Source organism: Silurus meridionalis, chromosome 23 (genome assembly GCF_014805685.1).
Source record: "Silurus meridionalis isolate SWU-2019-XX chromosome 23, ASM1480568v1, whole genome shotgun sequence".
In the NCBI taxonomy this organism is placed as follows: Eukaryota; Metazoa; Chordata; class Actinopteri; order Siluriformes; family Siluridae; genus Silurus; species Silurus meridionalis.
Window position 1 is genome coordinate 13240990 of NC_060906.1, and position 19779 is coordinate 13260768.

Consider the following 19779-nt stretch of genomic DNA (forward strand, 5'->3'; position numbering starts at 1 on the left):
ATTCACAGTTTTTTCTACGCATCGATAACATGGGCTCCCACTGATTCTGTATTATGCTGACTTGTTACATTTTCATTATACATGTAATTATTCGTTCATATAATATGCATAATAGTATTATAATATGTACATTATTGTGTTTAGTTACATGCGTGACGTATAAGTGGGAAATATTTGACCGCAGGCTTAAAGGGTGCATGCACACTGATACACACTACTTACTTGTAAACCATTAGTGTGATATGTTTGCATAGTGCAGGGACGCAAGACATATGCATCCAACATTGTCTTGTATTGTCCTGTTCTCTATGAAGCTTTTCAATCTTAATAAGAAGTGCTCCCTCCTCATTTTTTACTTGGATACTCTCTCTCCTCTCTCTCTCTCTCTCTCTCTCTCTCTCTTTCATCAGTCCATAGTGAGCTTGACTCTTAAAGGCTTCTCTCTGCAGGGAGACTGCAAGGCTGTTTGTTACTACCGTGTGTGCATGTGATGCAGCGAGCAAAGCAGAGAAGGTTGTGTATGTAGTAGCGTATGTGCCGTTGAGCTGACCGGTCGTCACCTGCGGGATGAAGAGGTTTGTAACTATTGTCCTTCGTGGTCTAGTCAGCCTGTCTAAGGATAAGAGCTGTGCAAAGGAGCACGTTCGACACATGAGGAGAGGGCGCAGAAGAGCACGGACTACAGCAAGGTGGAGAAAGGTGATGCTCTTGTTTGGCCTACAGGGTACGATGCTGCTACAAAAACATGGCATTAATGGCCATGGCTATTAAGAGCTTTAAGTGTTCGAGGAAAACAGAGCGTGGTCAGACATGTCAAGACTTCAGCTGATGTCATCGCAATCTGTCATGTGTTCCGTTCAGTCTGCCGGCTCACAAGAGAGCGCGGATGATTTCAACTCTACTTACGATCGCCATTATTACAGTGTTATTGGAAAGTATTAGGCAAGTGCTTAGTGCATGTTAGACGGGTATTTATAGAGAAAACCTGCTGTATTGACAAAATTGTTGATAATCAGACTGAATTTTGAAATCTACAGCAGAATCTATAGAAATTATCCACCTTTTTTTCTTGATCTTTTTTCTTTGATCTGTCAGTTTCATGTTTTAAATTAGAGAAGTGGTATAAATATTGGAATCGGTTTAAGAGCTAATTGGTGCTTTTACTAATTTGAATTGACTAGTTTTTTTCTTTCTTTACGAATCACTGAAATTCTTTCAAGTTATCCTAAGCCCTTATTCATCTACATAATGGAATAGTTTTTTTTTGCACTTATCAGAATTGGCAGCTGTTATGATATTTAGTGAGGGCTGGTGTATTAATATTGAGTATAAGGATGGTAATGGTGAAGTCTGCGCTTTCTGATTTTTCTCGTTTTTGCTTGCAGGCGTTCTCATCATTGCCATAGTTCTAATTAATCTCATCAACAAAAGGACAAGTGCCACTATTTCTCAACCGGATCTAACATTCGAATTCTGCATGCTCTATATTTTTCTTTTCCGCTACAGCAGAAACATTATTTTGTCCTTTGCAAACGGATGCATTTACAGACCAAACTGCAGGTTATTCTGTCCTGCATGTTTTTTTTAAAGGTTTCCCTACTGCTGATTCACCTAATGCAAATAATCAGATGGATAATAATCCGTCAGGGGGCTTTGTTGTTATAATAACGTCCAATATTCTGGGAAGATGTTCCACTAGATATTGGAGTGTGCTTGTGGAGATTTGTGCTGATTCAGCTACAATGGTGTTAGTAAAGGCAGGTACTGATGTAGGTGAGGAGACCTGGGGTGCAGTCAGTGCTCCAATTCACCTCAAAGGTGTTCATTAGGGTTGAGGTCAGAGCTCTAGAGCAGACCACTGCATCTTCTACACCAAACCATTTAAACCACATCCTCATAGAGCTCACGCTGGAACAGGTTTGGGTCTCCTAGTTCCATTGAAGGGAAAATGTAATCCTACTGCATCCCAGGACATCATAAACAATTGTGGTAACAGTTTGGGGAAGAACCGCATATGGCTGGAAAAGTCGGGTGTTCCAATACTTTTGTCTATATAGTGTCGAGTGTAGTTTCTGCTTTATTGAAGATAAATATTGATTTAGATCCTTTTTCTCCGGTCTTGATAAATATTTGTACTTTCAACAAAGCTTTATATTGAAGTGATCGCTTTGTGGTATTAAATTGTAATAAATGACGAATGACAGAACATGATTCTAAATGATAAAAGGATGAAATGAGGAAATTGGCATCTAATAATACTTTATCATAGTGTGATGAAAGGTTTATATAGGGTTATATTCTGACATAGATTTCTCATGTAAGCGACCTTGTGTTTTGAAAATCTCTTGAGGGGCTTCGGTCAGATTATCTGCATTTTTTTGCTAATTAGTTAAGATTACTCTATTGTTAGTTCTCCAGGGGCACGTTCCCTGCATTTCCTAATTCCACACACAAACACACACACACACACACACACACACACACACACACACACACACACAAGAATATCCAATGCATATGTTTTCAGGTTTATGAAACATCTTTGTTACTCTGCACAATCTTGTTTGTTGTGTATAAACCTGCTTATCATTCTGTTGTATTTAAGATGAGAAGAGCTCTTTGTCTGCCCCCACACACACATACACACCTGTGAGTCTTTGCGTAGAAGGTGGTGTTCTTGGCTGTGAGCAGTGGGGAGTGGTGCGTATCCCCCCAAGGTCTCAGGCGCAGTGTTTTACAGCGTCTGTGTGTATGGCCGAAGGTAAAATGGTCACCTTATTGGGCTTGGAGGTTTGCCAGTTAAATAAAGCAATCATTGTGATTCTGTGAACAAGGAAATGGCGCATTGTGGAGCTCTTTCATTTATTCTGAGAAGAATCAAATGGTCGTTGTTCACTCATTTTTCTGGGATAAGATCTTGTCAAGTCGGCTTTGGGTTCAGAACTGAATGATTTTTGCCTCATAGCTACAATTGGTGTTTTTTCTTTATCTTAGGTGAGGTGATGAATGCATGGCTATGGTCTGGCCAAGTATATAATAATCATAATATTTGGTTCATTATGTTATTCAGGAGGTTTGGACTCTGTTTCCTGTAGGGCTGAAACAATTCTTTGAGTATTTCGATTACAAAAATTAATCGAAGCAAATAATTACATTTAGTCCATTTAACTACACACGGAGCACCGTGTTTCTCACAGACCATTATTACCGATGCACCACCCGCTGTACTCTGGAAAGCTTTGGACAGGTTAACCACAGAATGAAAAATGGAGGAACGGGAAGAAAACAGGGGCGAGGAGAAGATTCAGGCCAAAGACAACGCAGAAAGCTTTCATAGTTTGGGATCATTTCAAACTAAAACATAAAGAAAACAACGTACAGTGCGGTTACCGTTTTTAAAGTCATTTGGAATTGATTTTTATATTTTTATTTATATACAGTTCGGTCAAAAAGTCTCTCCATGGCCGAGTAGAGCAGAGTAGCAGAGCACGTTTTTAAAGCTGCCGATAAATTCACGGATTTAGTGCGTGGAAAAATCCAAGCAGCTTTCCGGAGACAAGAAGACCACATCACAATACTGTGCGAGATTTAATAAATAAATACACGAGTGAGAATAATTATGAGCTTCATTAAACGAATATTTTCCCATAACCTGCTGTACGTGGATTTTTTGAACGCACTGCATTTGTATTTTGATGTAATATAGCAATTAAATGCACTAATTGGTTTAGTTTTCACAGATATTCTTGTATTCAATTTCAGCAATAAAAATGTGCTTTTTTCTAAAAAGGAAACAAATTATTTGTTCGTTTTACGAGACCAGTCTTATTTTCTCTCTATCATTTAGTTAAGTTTTTTAAATAAAGAAGAACAACTTCTTATCCGATTACTCGATTAAGCGATTGAATAATCGTTTAAATACCTGATTTACTAAAAGAATCGATAGCAGCAGCCCTTGTTTCATGTGGTTCAGTTGGTCTTTAGGACAGTATTGTTAACAGCCTGGAGTTCTCTGGAGACTCTTTGACTGAAGTTGTGTTCTGCTACTAAGCATGTATTTTAGTCTACCTGTGCTCTGGGAATAAACATCTTTGTCACTGACTGAGACAGACAAGTGGAGCAATGTGGGTCAGCAGTGCCACCTTTGGTTGGAGTTACCTACCATCAGCATTAGTAGAGCCCAGGCCTTGAATGCTTGGACCACAGGGAGGTTGACAAGTGGAATGCGGTCAGAACTGCACTGACCACCTGCCAGTCGTCACTACACTCCTCAGTAGTGCCTCCTCGGTCAGCGGGTTATTGGTCTAGAACACATGTCTCATTCCTGGTACCCACTTCCTCTTCGGCCATGTCCACACTAATACGTTTTCAGTTTGAAAAAGCACATTTTTCTCTAGGCTTTGGCCTTCCGTCCACACCTGAGACAACATTTTATCAATCAACAAAAACAATCTGCGAAGTGAATGAATTTAAAGACACCGTTTTCATGTTGCAGTGTGGACTGTGAAAACGGAGGCTTTACAAAACGCTGATGCATCAGCAACGGCTTTATAGAGCTTGAAAGTAAATAAACGGCAGACGTTTAAAAAGATTGCAGTTTTCAAATCTATCCGGATTAGTGATGTTGCCTTAGAGCTAAAATGTACGGGACAAACATTTTATGTATGTCCCACACGAACCTGTGTGACTGTGAAGGAAGGACTAGACTTAAAATGAGTGTGGTGAGCTTCTGTGTGACGTGGCCCCAACATGTGCTTCACTTGCATTTGCAGGATTTAATTTTATGTTAACTTGTATTAACTTGTACTTCTATCATGTAAACATTTAAAATGATAATAGCTGCTTATGTTCATGTGCAGCCTAATTGACGGGATACAAAATAAAGAGGCAAAACAGCAGTGACCTTTTTTTTCCAGACTGTTTAATAGGTTTTTTTTCCCCTTTCAGTGATTTTTTTTTACGTGTAAAACAGACTCTTGACTAATGTGCAGCAGCACTAAGATGTAGACGGGGTGTTTGCAAGCAAGAAGCTGAGACTGTTTATTGTGCTTGTGCTTCTCTTAAAAATGAAATAGGATTAGTAGATTTCAGAATGTGATTATGCCTAGGTAGCTTCTTGAAGTCTTTCATTTTGGACTCGGTGACCACACACCCCTTACACACACACACTATTCACCCTCCTGCCATCTGGAAAGGGGTACAGAAACATTCTGGTCCTCATAGCCATTTACCTCTTTAGTACAAAGGGTCTGGATTCGTGCACACACACACACACACACACACACACACATTTAAATAAACATCTTCATGGAAACTAGTGTTTCATTGCCCACCATTTTTTGCACTAACACACATTTACTGTACTTGTCAGTGCTGCTCATTGTGTTTATTGTCTTGTTGCGTTTGTGTGTGTTCACTTAACGCTGTTTGCACATGTCTTTTGCATCATCTTGTGTTAACTTATATAACTTGTATATGTCTGAAATGATAATAAACCCCATTTGAATTGACTCAAAAATGGCATCCCAGAATAATAGTCTGTATGCTGATTTTCTGTCTGTGTTGTCTTTATGTAAATAAGCAAACTAAAACATCTCTAATATTATTGTTGGATTAAGAGGAAGGTTAATGAAGGAAACTTTCCCTACATGCAGGCCAGCATGCATTAATGCTGAGTTTTAATTCTTTTCCTTTCTCACTCTTTTTTTTCAGATGATCCTGACTGTGTATTTGAGTGATGGTGAACAGGCTCTGACCGAGGTGCCCATCACTCCAGAGACGACGTGTCGCGATGTGGTCGAGTTCTGTAAGGAGCCGGGGGAGAACGGCTGCCACCTGGCTGAAGTGTGGCGGGCAACGGTATGCACCTGACCTACTGTACCGTACAACCAGAGTATGAGCATATTGGGGCTGCTGCTGTCAATTATTTTAGTCACTAAGGCTTGTGCTGGGGATCGAACCCGGGCCGCAGCGGTGAGAGCGCCGCATCCTAAGCCTCGTTCATACACCAACAGCTTCAAACCTCAGGGCCACAACATGGTTACTGGTGGATGCACCTAAAATGTTGGATGTTTACGAGAAATAAAGTCGGACTTGCGAGAAAATTTCTTTTTTTTTTATGTGGTGGAAACAGGCTTCCATACATCACAGAAGACGCTTCAGAGTGAAAACAGCGAGGGCCGAGGAGAAGATTGATGGCAAAGAAATGACAAAGTTTTCAGAGATTGAAATAATTTCATGGTTACTGGTGGATGTTGACGGAAAATATAGTCACAATTATATTTCTCCTTGCCCCTCGCTTCATTCTGCAGCATCCTGTGTGTTACTGTCCAGAGCGCTTCAGAGTTTAGCGGGTGGTGCGTCTGTTATAATGGTCCGTGGGGAAACTCTCCTCCGTGTGTAGTTAAATGGACTAAACAAAGCATTTTTTTGTATTGGAATTACTCGAGGAATGGTTTCAGCCCTAGAGTCTTGCCATCTCTTTATCTAGGTTCTATTAAAGACCTGTCACAGAATAAAAGGCCCTGAAACTCACAGGAATTATTTTACTTATATGCCCTTTTTTTTTTGCTGTTGTCAATTAGGAATTAACGGTACTACAGGTCAAAACCCTGCAAGTATATGTTTTTATTTTTGGTGATATTGTATTCTGGTATTTAACATTTAAAATGTTTATCACTACAGCATTACTGAGGCTCCAGCAGACAAACTGCTGTCTTTAATTCGATTACTGAAAAATAAGTGGTGGTCAGTCTCCACAGTATGCCCGTGTTCTCATTTATTGTGCTGCTTTTACATTAAAGTGGGCACTCAGAACTGCACAAATGCTCAGTTAACCTTAGTGGGCATTACTCTCAGTAGCTAAATAGTAATTTATTTTTTCATTGAACTTGTGGTCTGTATAGATGTTTCTAATTCTGGCACTAAAAAATGTGTGTGTGAGTGTGTGTGTGTGTGTGCAGTCCATCTTTTCTTCTCTGTGTATTAACACTGCCCTTCTTCTCAATTATTCCACCTTTCTTCTTCAACAGTCTGTGTTTGTTCTACATCCATGCACAGAATAGCCCATTGTATGGCTTGAAGAGATGAATAGCCTGTTTTTGTGACTCTGGTCTCCATTCTGCCACTGATCCAACCTCTAAACAGCGTAAAGTTCAAAAGCAGCTGCTAGCATGCAGGAGGGGGATCAAAAACACAGAAAACAGTCCAAGGGCACATTCTCTGTGCAGCGATCTATATCTGAGATCAAATGACAGATCAAAGATGATCTAATCGTGGTAATTATGTTCTGGTTAATTTGATTTTTCAAATACACATGCGGGTTTGATTAGTTTAGCAGTGTTAAGTTGTTTGAGAGCATTCTGGGTTCACACGTTGCTTGAGAAGGATATAGTTTAACACTAGAAAGCATAATAGGCTGGTCAATAGTACAATGGCCAAATAGCTTGCACAGTTGAGGTGTTTCCCATGTTATATATTTGTTTACTTCCAACTTATTCTTACTTTCTAAATGCCACAGCGACTACAGGACCTACTAGAACTTTGGAGCAAGAAAAATGTGAGATACAATAACTTTTCACTACATACTGTGTACTTGACAAGTCAAATTGTCAATATGAGGGTCGAACTACTTCACGAGGTAAATGTTTCTCTTACGAGAAAAGCGATATCGTTCCAAAAGTAAACTTGAATACTGTGTTAAAGAATCCAGACTATCTCACACTATGCGCTGAATTTGGAAAGCTCTCAGTATCGTTCTTGCACCTTCTGCCACAGGTTGCGCTCGTAAAAATAGGGAAGATATGACCGTGATAGATTGTCCCTAATATCTCCACATATAAAGTCCTAATCTAATCCTGTTTACAGTGAGCAGGTTTGAGCTTATGGGCTTGTGCCTATGACTGCAACTCCAGGATGATATTTGAAGAACCACAAAATACCAGATCATGTCAAATCGTCAACAGTAAATCCAGCTAATTGAGTAAACCACGTACCAAGAAAGGGACACCAGGAAGACATGGGTACTATAAATTAGTCCTGTGCTGACAGCATTTCGCTGGTGGAAAAAAAAACCCTCTCCAGGTGTGCTCCTGATAGTTGTGGTGGCACAATGCTTTTACTATACCCAGTGCATGAAGATTGATCAGATTTCAGTTTTTGTGTTCCAGTTACCTTGTTCTTATTTCTTCCCCCCTGAGTAAATCAGAGCTCGAGCATTATTATACCTTATTATGTAAAACAGGTAAAATTTGAGTCCAGACAATTCTAGAGAATTGGAAAAATTAAGTTGCATTAAGTTAAATACACAAATATATTTAACTAGCCTCCTTTTTCCTCTGCCCCCCCAACCACCACACACACACACACACACACACACACACACACACTGCATTCCTCTGGCAGGAGGCCACGTTTGACTCTTTGATACGCATGTGCTTGTGTGTATGTGTTTCTCTTCCTCTCATGGATGAGGTGTGTCTCTCTCTCCCTTCTTAATTTTTATTTTCTCAGGGCCCCTTATTAAACCCTTATTTCCGAAGGGTCAGGAAAGAATGTCTGCCTTTGATTTAATGGAGATGGACTCTGAGCCTTGTACTCTCTTTCATCACGTTGTTGTCTTCTACCTCACATCTGTTCCCTTTTAAATTCTAGGGCTCCTAACAATTGTTTCATGGAGCCATTTTTTTTTCCTTGATCAAATCCATGCCTGCTCTTCTTCTGCTGTATCTGATTGTGTTCTTCCTTCATTGCAGAACGAGCAATTCCCTTTGACCACATGATGTTCGAGCACCTGCAGAAATGGGGCCCCAGGAAACAGGAAGTGAAGTTCTACTTGCGCCACGAGGACTCGCCCACAGAGAGCAGTGAACCAGGTGAACTTTCTTTTTATGGTATTTGTGAAAAGTGCTGCATTGCCAAGCACCTTATATTCAGTGGCCATTGTGGGGCAAATGCAACCATTGATTCACAAAAGGATATATTATTTTATACTATATGCTCAGACACCATTTTTATACTAGTGGACACACCTCCATACTTCCCCCTGAGAAAAAGAATGTATTAGGTGGTCATGTATTAAGAATTTCTAATGGGGATTGTTTTCATGCTGGAAAAAGACTGGAACATTATCAATGCAGGTCTTTTCAATGCAGGTCAATCACACACACACACACACTTAGAGTGTGACCCAGTCTGGAGATTTAAACACACATCAGATCATTGAATCTGTGGATTCCTTTAAATGTAATTTAAAGAATTAATTAATAGTTATATAATCGTAGGTTTTATTGCTGACACGATGACCAAATATAATAGTTTGTGAATGTATATGCAGTGAGCTGTAATTCTGTGGGTGGGAAACTATTACTCTTTTCCGTTAGGAGGCCTCAGTCCTGCTTGCCTGAGCACAACCAAACCCAAACTCACATATTTGTCTCCCACACCATCTGTCCGCTGACCCAGCTCGCAGCACTGTCTCCGTTTCCTTCTGTTCTTTCATCTTGTATTTAGGTCCACGTATCAGATTTCTCTGTTTGAGTGGCTGCCCTTAATGTCACAGCAGCAGGACTACACAGATTAAAGCATTATAATCTATGTACATTGCTCTAAAAGTGCATGTTTTTTTTCTTTTTCTTTTCTTCTTCTTCTTTTATTTTATTTTATTTTTTTAACAGGGAGTCAGCAGTCTCAGGAGCAGGTTAACCAAAGGACTGGAAGTAGCTCTGATAAGCACAATGAAAATGGGGTATGCTCATCTCATGTTTCTGTAATCCGAGGAACTGTGAGTGTTGAAAATATTTCATCATCGCTTGTCGTGACCTTTATGTTTAATCATGAGTTCAAATCACATTGCAGCTTGGTAGATTATTATTTTTTTAATACTTGTATATTAGTTCATGCACTGGTTTATAGATTGCACAGCGTTCTCATCAGCATGCTGCTGGTAGAGCAGTCTGACATAACGCATGCATTTATCTACACAACATATGATTAATAGAGAGTCTGCTGTCTGAGAGCAAGTCCATAAACTTCATAATTAATGTCTAGGTTAGGTTTTTAACTGAAATTACATGTCCACACAGCCTATGTTCTATAATGTTTTCACCTGGTTGGGTGATGGCCATCACTATAGGCATCTAATGATTACCGTAATTTCTGGTCTATTAAGTGCACCCAAGTATAAGCCTCTGAATTTTACAAAGATTTTTATTTTGAACATAAATAAGCCGCACCTGTCTATAAGCCGCAGACTCATTGAAACTAATGAACTTTACACAGGCTTTAACGAAAGACAGTGTCTGTTACACGGCTTGTATCTAAACAGTAGCCCACCAAGAAAGTCATTGTTCACTGTCTTCCTCCTTCCTTTCACAACTATTTCTCTCTGGAGTTTTTCTTTTGGCATCGTCGTTAAAAATCACCATCGGTGAAGCTTTTCTCCCGATGCCGTGCAGCTCAGAACACAGGTGAAGTTTTTTTTTATGCACGGTTGTTTTCAGCATGACGAATGATTCGCATTTCCTGTTGACAGTCCGAGTGAGCGGCAGGTCAAACGTCAGAGGAACCTCATCCATATTTATGATGTGGTGCGGCCCGATTCAGTGGGAGCGCATCTGATTTAATATAAAGAGATTCATTGGTTCACCTGAACCGGTTCACCAATTTCATTGGTCTAATGGTGTTGGGTTCAGTTTTTTGTCTTGAAGCTTATGAAACCGGGAAAAACCCAGGAAAAATCCATATATTAGCCGCTTCGTTGTTTAAGCCGCGGGGTTCAAAGCATGGGGAAAAAGTAGTGACTTATAGTCCGGAAAATACAGTAATCAGCATAATTCATTTATTTGTCATTATACAAGTTACTTGGTCAGAATCTGCATCATAAGTCCACTTAAGTAGCTACACGATTTAATTAGCAAGCAACTAACACGACCATATGTTTTAAATAGCATATGTGAAGGAATGCTTGAATATCATTTTGGAATATTCCTGAACACGACCATCGTCATAACACAGATAGAAGAGAACTACGTTTTCGCAATGAATTTTGTTGTCTGCAATTTTGTATGTCAGTCATTCCTCATCAAATTAGCCAAACTTGTGCATGCAGGGTTTTTATTTTTAGTTCAAGTACTTTGCATAACCTATGCAGTTTCCTCTTCATCCCATGAGATACAACTGTAATTTTCTCTCTGCGCTGCATCTCACATTCAGCTCCCAGGCATGTGCCATATTTGCCTTCTTTCATAGAAGCGCCACTGTTTGTGCTTTTATTCTTGTTGCGAGCCACTTGATTATAAGAGCTTCCTTCAGCATCGCTCTTTTTACATTCTCTTTCTAGCCATCTGGCCCAGATTCTGGCAGAGGAAATGCTATGCTCTGGGAAGTGGAACTAAATTTTTACCTTAAGGGATGCGCAGGGATGCAGACAAGGAAATAATGGCCTGCTTATCGCTCAGACATTTATATAACATAGAGTGAGGTTTTTACTTTCCATTTTGTTTCTCTGTTCCTCTCTTTGTCCTGAGGGAGGGAGTGACAGACTGCAGAGGACACACTTCACTTCATTTGCTTGAGGTGGTTAGCCAGGGAACTGATTAGCAACGATGCACTAGCTGCTGTCGTCGAGGTACAGGCTCCACCATGGAGGTGATTAGCACACAGCAGATCTTAAGAATGACAGGCACAGAGGACCTACTGATAAAACTCAGATCCGTTCCCATTGTTTATAGCTCTCTCGAGGGTTAGTCATTGAATCAGTGCGATAATGTTGTCCAGTGTAAGATGTGGATCCTGTATTAATACAAAAAGAGCTTTTTACGTTGTATGCATTTCTCCATCGCAAAATACATAAGTAAAAGTCAGACAAACAATTAATAACTATTTGCTCTACCCAGCGTAAGCTGCATTATAGATTTTAATTGTGCACCACTCGTTTTGCAGGATAGGTTTAATGTCCAATGGGGTAGTGTGTTTCTAATGATGCAGAAAAGTCTTATTTATCTGCAGTAGGGAAGCAAGAGGTGCTTTTAAAAAGTATATCAGAAAGTCCAAGGAGGAGGTTTATAGATGTGGTGAGGGAAGACATGCAGGTAGTTGGGTTGAAAGAGGCAGATGTAGAGGACAGGGTATGGAGATGGATGAGCCGCTGTGAAGAAGAAGATCAGAAAGTAAGCAGAGTCTTAAAAAGTCAAAAATTGAAAAATCTAAATTTTAGGCCTTAAAAGTCTTAAATTCGCTGTTCTATGTCTTAGTTTCAGGTCCCAATTTTCTGATGTAGATGTAACGCTACATCTAATGCTCATTGAAATGCTCACGCAGCACTTTAGAATGTTTTTGTTCGTTTCCGTGGTGTTGTTTATTTTTCAGCTTTGAGGAAGTGCTAGTTTAGCGATACTTGGCTTGGGAAAAAACAATTAATGTAGGGCTCGGTTAAGGCCAGTTGTTGTGTGTGTGTTTTTAATGTAATATAGGTTTTAATTTTTACTCTTAATGGTCTTAAAAAGGTCTAAAAAAGCTTACATTTGACTTGGTGAAACCTGCAGAAACACTGTAAGTATCTTCTCAGCCTTTAGCCGAAACAAGATTAGTTTTTTTTTGTTTTTAGGTTTCATGGACAAAATCTTGTTTGGAAGGGATGTCTCTGATTCATTTACGTGCATGACTGAAAGAAAGTTTTCTCATTGTGCCAACATTTTCATCGACCCGTCTGTCACAGAAGTAACATTACAGTTTAAATGTTGCATACACAAGACTTAAAAAGAAAAGAAAATCAAACCCAACATTGGACCCAATGTAGTATAAAGTCTTGAGGACTGTCCTTACTGTTCGAGCCTCTAAATATAGGTCTACACGTTGATGTCACCAAAGTGTGGACTGTGGTGTGTAGGTTGCCATTAGGAGCTCCTGTGTTTTGTCATTTTTGCACATCTGCTTCTCCTCACAAGTAGCCTGCAATGTGGTAGGTCAGGTGAGGGCCATGCTCTGTGTGTACACACACACACACACACACACACACACACACACACACACACACACACACGCTATTAAACTGTTGCACCTACAGTGAAAGCAGTGGCCATTACATCATATGCCTCCCTATTTAGTTTTCATTACCGTTGTCTGAGACTGAATACTTCAAAGATATTCTTATTATGTGACCTATGATATGTTTTAAAACAAGTTTTATGGCTGAGCTGTTACTCTACGAACTAAATTGGCAAATATTACTGCAATCCAACAAGACAAATCTGAAATAGAATGAGATTTGCTGTGCTTTTTGGACATAAACTGTTAGCCTTTTTGCTGTTTGCCATTTGTAGGTGTTTTTCAGCACAGCCTGTGAGTAGGTGAGTAGTTTCACCCACAGACAACGTGCCCTCTGTCGTTTGGGGCTGCTACATGTTTGGGTGTTTTTGTTTCTATTCTATTGAATCATGCCTCACTTTTGTGTGACTCCCAGATGTTTATAGCTTAGTAAACATCGAGCGTCCACCACCCTCGTACTTAAAATAATGCCTCTCAGTGCAGGGCAGTACCTCAGCTGAGAAAAACAGCTTAACCATAATTCTATGTTGTGTGTGTTTGTGTTTGCATGCAAGTTTCACCACAGGTTGACCTCAGGGCAGACAGAAGGGTCTATATTGGGTTTATGGTTTATTGCTCTTTTATACATTTCGGGGATTACAACAGTTTTATGACAAAAGCAGGGCTTTTCTCTGCTCTCATCCTCGTGACATTGCTGAGATGATGATCATCTCACACACACACACACACACACACACACACACACACACACACTCCCTCTCTTCGCTCATGCACAGAGCGTAATCCCTGGACACATGCTTAGCAGTCCCTGTAGTGGGTGGTCACTTTTCTCTTATTCCTTTTCATCCTGTCACTCTTATGCTTTTCCTCTCTCTCATTCTCTGTCTTTCTCCCTCTTTTCTGCCATGGGCCTTTGTCAGCAGGGTAGTTTATGTGGCCTTAGAGTGTAATTGTATGTGCCAGTTCTCTCAGAGTGGAAATATTTGTAATAAGTCAGCCCCTCCCTTCCATTTCTCTCTCATTTTTCCTTCCTTGTCTCTTTCCTTTACCCCGTCTCCATCCATCTTCACATCTTTTCACACTCAGCTGAGCAGCCTTTACTTCTGTTCTGGAAGAGACAGGCAAGGCTGGGGTAAGGCTCTTACTGATAAATGTTCTTTTTAAATCCGCTATTCTAAAATCATTTTATTATTATTATTATTATTATTATTATTATTATTATTATATAAAATTCGTTATACTTTTGGAGTCGTACAGAAATTGTAGTTTGCTGATGTGGTCTGATGTAAAATGTACCATCTGTGACTGGCAGAACTGTGGAGCTGCAGAACCTTGGACTGTGTGGGCAGCTTAACTTTACCAAAGTGGATTTTTTTTCCTTTCCTGTATGTGTGGGTGGCTTTGCCCTGCAGGGTGTGTATATTCCAGTCTTTGCTTTATTTTTCATACGATCTGCCTCAACTTTCTCCCACCAAACACTCGTTTGAAGCAGAGCACACTAACATTGCAACCTATATGAACTCTGTCTTGTGTGTAGCTTCATGGTCATTTTGATTATGAATGTAGATATTCAATTTGGACAATTATTGCTATATTTCTTATAATAACAACTTTATGATATATTATTAATCCTGTTAACCTGCTGTTCTTTGTGAAATGTTAGTGAAGCACGGATCTTAGCTTTCAAAAAAAGAAAACTATAGTGTACAGTTTATAGTCTTCACTATATTCTAGAGTGAAGAACGTGGACAGAGGACGATGGTGGTTTTTTTTCCATGCTGTAAATGATCTCAAGAGTATAATTTATCGGATTATGAATAGAGCTAGTTAATATTGTTGCCCTTATGACATGTATTTTTCAGCATAATGTTTTATCTCATTAGAATCTCGTGCATTTACATAAGCACATTGTTAGATCTATGCTGTATTGTACATTATGTATGCTGACCAAGATTTGGCGTTCTACACTATTTACACTTTGTTTGGTTCGCATATGGTTTAGCTACGCATAAAAATATTATGGTGTTTAGTATTTTTCCGAGTGCAGCAGATTCACTGAGCTCATCAGCAGCCCTCTGCTCAGTCAGGACTTTGGTTAAATGGCCTTGTTGGCATTTTTTGGAATAATTTCTCATGCAGCTCCTGTCTGAATATTTTTATTTATTTTTAGTGATCTAAGTCTAAATTAGGTGCAACAATTCTGATTTTGTCCATGCAGTCTTCAAGGATTAAGCTCTTAAATGAAGCCACTCTTAGTATGTCTTTGTTGTCAGAAGACTGGAGTAGAGCGTTTTCCAGTTGGCACACTGAAGGTTGTAGCTTCCTCTGGGAAAAAGCCAACAAATGGCTTACCGCAGTCAGTAAAACAACAGAAGCCGAATCTCCAGCCTGCAGCTGTGCTGAGACTGCAGGTTCTCTTGACGAATGCAGGCTCCAGCATCACATCCTCTAGAGAAAATGGCCTTGGGCTGAGGAGATGGCACGAGCTGCTTTTAACAGGGACTGCACACTGACCTGCTTCCTTTTGTCATTGGCTGAATGAGCCTCACATCATTTAGACATCCTTTACTACAGATGTTAGTAAGGAGAAATTCTACAACCGAGTGTGTTCGACTGCTTCAGTGAAAGCAAGAAAATAAAAACCCTTTGATTCCCAAGGTTGCTTTTTCAATAGAACTCTGCATGACCTGCAGTTTAAATTGTCAGTAGTCAAACCTTTAGCTCCGTCCTAAGCTACGTGTGCCTCTGTCTCCAGAGGTGCACAGCAGCATTTGCACAACAGCATCTGTTGAAAGTTATAGTATGCAAGAGGGCAGGTCAGGTCAAGGCAGAGGAAAATCTTTCCCCTGCATAAAAAATAAACCATTTCCAATAAATAATATCCAGCCCAGTTTGAATTTTAAGAGTTAATGTTAGTGATTAAGAGAAAATGTTATCTGTCTATCTGCTAGATTTTATGAGGGAATTTTACCATCATTTCCGCACACGTCATAACTCTGCTCTTGCAGCCGTTAATTGAGCACTTGTGTGATGCCGAGACACAAAAGAGCGATGCGTGTGCAAATTTAACATTGTTGCCCTTTAAGCCATGAATCACTGCACACACCATTTGAGACAAATTATTTTTGTAATGAATTTTGGAGGCTTTCCATGCTGCTGATGAGTGCACAGAGTGCAGAGTGTCCTTATCGATCATGAACTCAACTAAACCATACTGAGCTGCACTACACCACATCGACATTCCCCCTACCTTTTTTCAGTTGTAGTCAACATTGTGCATTAGATGTTATAAAATACAGTTTTTTTTATGTGACCAGTGTCATTGGCTAATTCTTAATTCAAAGCTGTACCGATGCACATATGGATTTCTCTTTTGTAGTTTGAACTTTTTGATATGGTTTTGCTACATTTTTTGTCATCGAGCACAGAAAGAATGTGGTGTCTTTGTTAGTACATACAACTTAAAGAAGGTCAATTTAAGCAGAAGTGTGCCGGTTTTCACTTTCTGCTCTGACTACAGGCACTGCCGAAGCCCTGACCTCGAAATAGTCTTCTATACACAGCCGAATACACGGCGTCAGCAGTTTAGTGATCAGCCGTAATTAAAACTGCAATTATATGGATTTAGCAAGTAATTCATCTTCTGGGATCTGAGACAGCCAGACATTTAGATTTAATAAAGAGAAGTGGATAAGTGCTCAGATGCAAACTTTAAATTCATTCTGTCATTTTAAATAGATATTATCTAGTTAAATATTTAGATATAAAATTATTGTAGAATGAAGAATTATTTTTTTTTTTTTCCATCACTTTTTCAACAGATTACCCTCCCATAATATACAACTAATCTGCTTGATGTTGTTGTATTAGAGCAGGAAACCTTTTAACTGTGCAGGACAGAGGGAACTCCAGGAATTTGTTTGTTGTGGATTTTGAACACAGTTAATGGACACAAAGGAAGAACACGGGGCTGTGGCATGAGTAACATGATAGGAATCGTTCACAACTGATTCTTGTGTCTCAGGATAGAATTCGGTGAAAAACCACAGAACTGAAAGTGTTCACCTGCACTAAATGGCCAAATGCATGTTGCCGTCTGACGGTCACAGCTACATGCGGTTCTTCCTCAAACTGTTGCCACAACATGTGGAGGCACATTATTGTAAAGAATATCTTTGTATCCTTTAGAATCGTAGTGTTTTTTCACTGGAACTAAGAGATCTAAACATTTGCCACCACGATGATGCTCCTATGCACAAAGCTAGTTCTTTGAACACACACAGTGGGAGAGCTTGACTGTCCTGCATATAATCCTGACTCCACTGAACACCTGAAGGATGAACTGCAACTCAGATTGCACACAGTAATGCTTTTGTGGTTGAATGACTGAAATTACCAAAGCCACTAGGGCTAAAACAATTCGTCGAGCACCTCGAGTAATTCGAATACATAAATGTAATTTATTTTCCCTGATACTTCACTTAGTCCATTTAACTACACACAGAGCATTGTGTTTCCGGACCATTATTACTGATGCACCACCCGCTAAACTCTGGACCGCTCTGGACAGGCAAACACTATGGAAGTCCATTTCCGCCACATAACAAAAAAAGTTTATCCGTCAAATCCGACTTTTTTAGCCAATCAGGCAGGGTCACCTCTCTGTAGTGCCAGAAATATTTACACATTGAAAATGAAATGGGCTACAATCAATAAAATTGCATGGTATCAAACTGAGCCTCTGATCCCTAGAGAGAAATCTGTCTAACAATCAGCTCTGGAGGAACTGGAACAAGACAGATGAGGCAGAGGAACCAACAGCTTCAAACTTCAGGCCCACAACATGGTTACCGGTGGATGCACCAGAAATGTTGGATGTTAACAAGAAATAAAATCACAATTGCAGGAAATAGAGTCGGAATTGCGAGAACAAAAGTCAGAATTACAAGAAACAAACTAGATAAAAACGTTGATTTATTTATTTTGGTGGCAGAAACAGGCTTCCATACATCACAGTAGACGCTGCAGAATGAAAAATGAAGGGACAGGGAAAAAAGATTATAATGGCAAAGAAAATTTCCAGAGTTTGGAATCATTTCAAACTAAAACATAAAGAAAACCGTGTACAGTGCATTTACTATTTTTAAAGTCATTTAAAATATTTTTATATGTACAGTGAGGGAAATAAGTATTTGAACACCCTGCTATTTTGCAAGTTCTCCCACTTAGAAATCATGGAGGGGTGTGATATTGTCATCGTAGGTGCATGTTCACTGTGAGAGACATAATCTATTTAAAAAAATCCAGAAATCACAATATATGATTTTTAAACTATTTATTTGTATGATACAGCTGCAAATAAGTATTTGAACACCTGTCTATCAGCTAGAATTCTGACCCTCAAAGACCTGTTAGTCTGCCTTTAAAATGTCCACCTCCACTACATTTATTATCCTAAATTAGATGCACCTGTTTGAGGTCGTTAGCTGCATAAAGACGCCTGTCCACCCCATACAATCAGTAAGAATCCAACTACTAACATGGCCAAGACCAAAGAGCTGTCCAAAGACACTAGAGACAAAATTGTACACCTCCACAAGGCTGGAAAGGGCTACGGAAATTGCCAAGCAGCTTGGTGAAAAAGGTCCACTGTTGGAGCAATCATTAGAAAATGGAAGAAGCTAAACATGACTGTCAATCTCCCTCGGACTGGGGCTCCATGCAAGATCTCACCTCGTGGGGTCTCAATGATCCTAAGGAAGGTGAGAAATCAGCCCAGAACTACACGGGAGGAGTTGGTCAATGACCTGAAAAGAGCTGGGACCACCGTTTCCAAGGTTACTGTTGGTAATACACTAAGGCGTCATGGTTTGAAATCATGCATGGCACGGAAGGTTCCCCTGCTTAAACCAGCACATGTCCAGGCACGTCTTAAGTTTGCCAATGACCATTTGGATGATCCAGAGGAGTCATGGGAGAAAGTCATGTGGTCAGATGAGACCAAAATAGAACTTTTGGGTCATAATTCCACTAAACGTGTTTGGAGGAAGAAGAATGATGAGTACCATCCCAAGAACACCATCCCTACTGTGAAGCATGGGGGTGGTAGCATCATGCTTTGGGGTGTTTTTCTGCACATGGGACAGGCGACTGCACTGTATTAAGGAGAGGATGACCGGGGCCATGTATTGCAGATTTTGGGAACAACCTCCTTCCCTCAGTTAGAGCATTGAAGATGGGTCGAGGCTGGGTCTTCCAACATGACAATGACCCGAAGCACACAGCCAGAATAACCAAGGAGTGGCTCTGTAAGAAGCATATCAAGGTTCTGGCGTGGCCTAGCCAGTCTCCAGACCTAAACCCAATAGAGAATCTTTGGAGGGAGCTCAAACTCTGAGTCTGTGTGGAGGAGTGGGCCAAAATCCCTCCTGCAGTGTGTGCAAACCTGGTGAAAAACTACAGGAAAAGTTTGACCTCTGTAATTGCAAACAAAGGCTACTGTACCAAATATTAACATTGACTTTCTCAGGTGTTCAAATACTTATTTTCAGCTGTATCATACAAATAAAGAGTTAAAAAATCATACATTGTGATTATATTTGTAAAATATATATATATATATATATATATATATATATATATATATATATATATATATATATTTCTTTTTGTATTTTTTAAATTTATTTCTTTGTATTTTGCAATTGGATGTAATGAACAATTAAATGCACTTTA

General features: G+C 39.7%; 1 protein-coding gene across 1 annotated transcript in view; it reads left to right on the forward strand.

Moving 5' to 3' along the window:
• The first annotated feature begins 548 nt into the window (after positions 1–548).
• ppp1r13bb (protein phosphatase 1, regulatory subunit 13Bb) overlaps positions 549–19779 on the forward strand; it is a 34923-nt gene continuing 15692 nt past the window's right edge. The window contains 5 exon segments of the mRNA XM_046836170.1: positions 549–699; positions 5713–5859; position 7621; positions 8754–8873; positions 9675–9745. Coding sequence (XP_046692126.1) covers positions 568–699; positions 5713–5859; position 7621; positions 8754–8873; positions 9675–9745 — 471 coding nt within the window. The 5' untranslated portion in view covers positions 549–567.